Source organism: Babylonia areolata, chromosome 1, assembly GCF_041734735.1.
Source record: "Babylonia areolata isolate BAREFJ2019XMU chromosome 1, ASM4173473v1, whole genome shotgun sequence".
Lineage (NCBI taxonomy): Eukaryota > Metazoa > Mollusca > Gastropoda > Neogastropoda > Buccinidae > Babylonia > Babylonia areolata.
Window position 1 is genome coordinate 21406505 of NC_134876.1, and position 753 is coordinate 21407257.

General features: G+C 46.9%; 1 protein-coding gene across 1 annotated transcript in view; it reads right to left on the bottom strand.

The window, feature by feature from the left end:
- LOC143291531 (transmembrane channel-like protein 1) overlaps positions 1-450 on the bottom strand; it is a 40639-nt gene extending 40189 nt beyond the window's left edge. Inside the window, exon 1 of the mRNA XM_076601434.1 lies at positions 156-450. Within this exon, the coding sequence (XP_076457549.1) occupies positions 156-259 (104 nt within the window). The 5' untranslated portion in view covers positions 260-450. The remainder of the gene's footprint in view (positions 1-155) is intronic.
- Between the last annotated feature and the right edge of the window lie 303 nt (positions 451-753).

The following is a 753-nucleotide window of genomic DNA, read 5'->3' on the forward strand; positions in this document are numbered from 1 at the left end:
CACGCATGGTATTAATAAAATAAACGCATACGAAAATGAACATAGAATAGTCACAAACACACACACACACGCACTCACACACAGGGAGAGAGAGAGAGAGAGAGAGACAGACAGACAGACAGACAGATGGGGAATGTTCCCCACGGAAATCTTACTCGGGAAAGCCCCCAAAGGACGAGTTACTCCTCACAGAACGACGTCTCCGTTTCCTTCTGGACGAGGCTCGGTGAGAGTTCCTCCTGGACCACTGGTGACTCATGGTCACTCACCGTCCTTGACCTCCGACCTCGCGTCGACACACACGTTACGTCTTGTCCCTACCACCCAGCGACTCACCATTGTCTTTTTTTTTACAATCTTTATTTTCTCTCCATTCCTCTCTCTTCGTCACCGTTGGAAACGAACCACACGCATCATCTTGTTCGCATGAACTGCAAATTTCTGATCAGTTCGTCGCTACGGTGTGCAGGTTTCGGTTTCAGTTTGAAGTTTCAAGGAGGCGGTCAAACAGTGCGAACTGATCCATACGCTAAGCACATCTGTTTTAAATGAATAAAAACAGAAAATAAGAAAAGGAAGGAAGCAGATAATCATATTCACACACAGACACCAGGGCACTGGTCAGACCTTGAATGTAAATACATCCGCTTTTACTGTTCACTGTCAGACAAACACAGAAGAGCATGGAAAATGTTGCACTCTGATGCGGAGACACATGTAGTCTCCTGGAGCCAGTTGCATTGCCCGGACGGA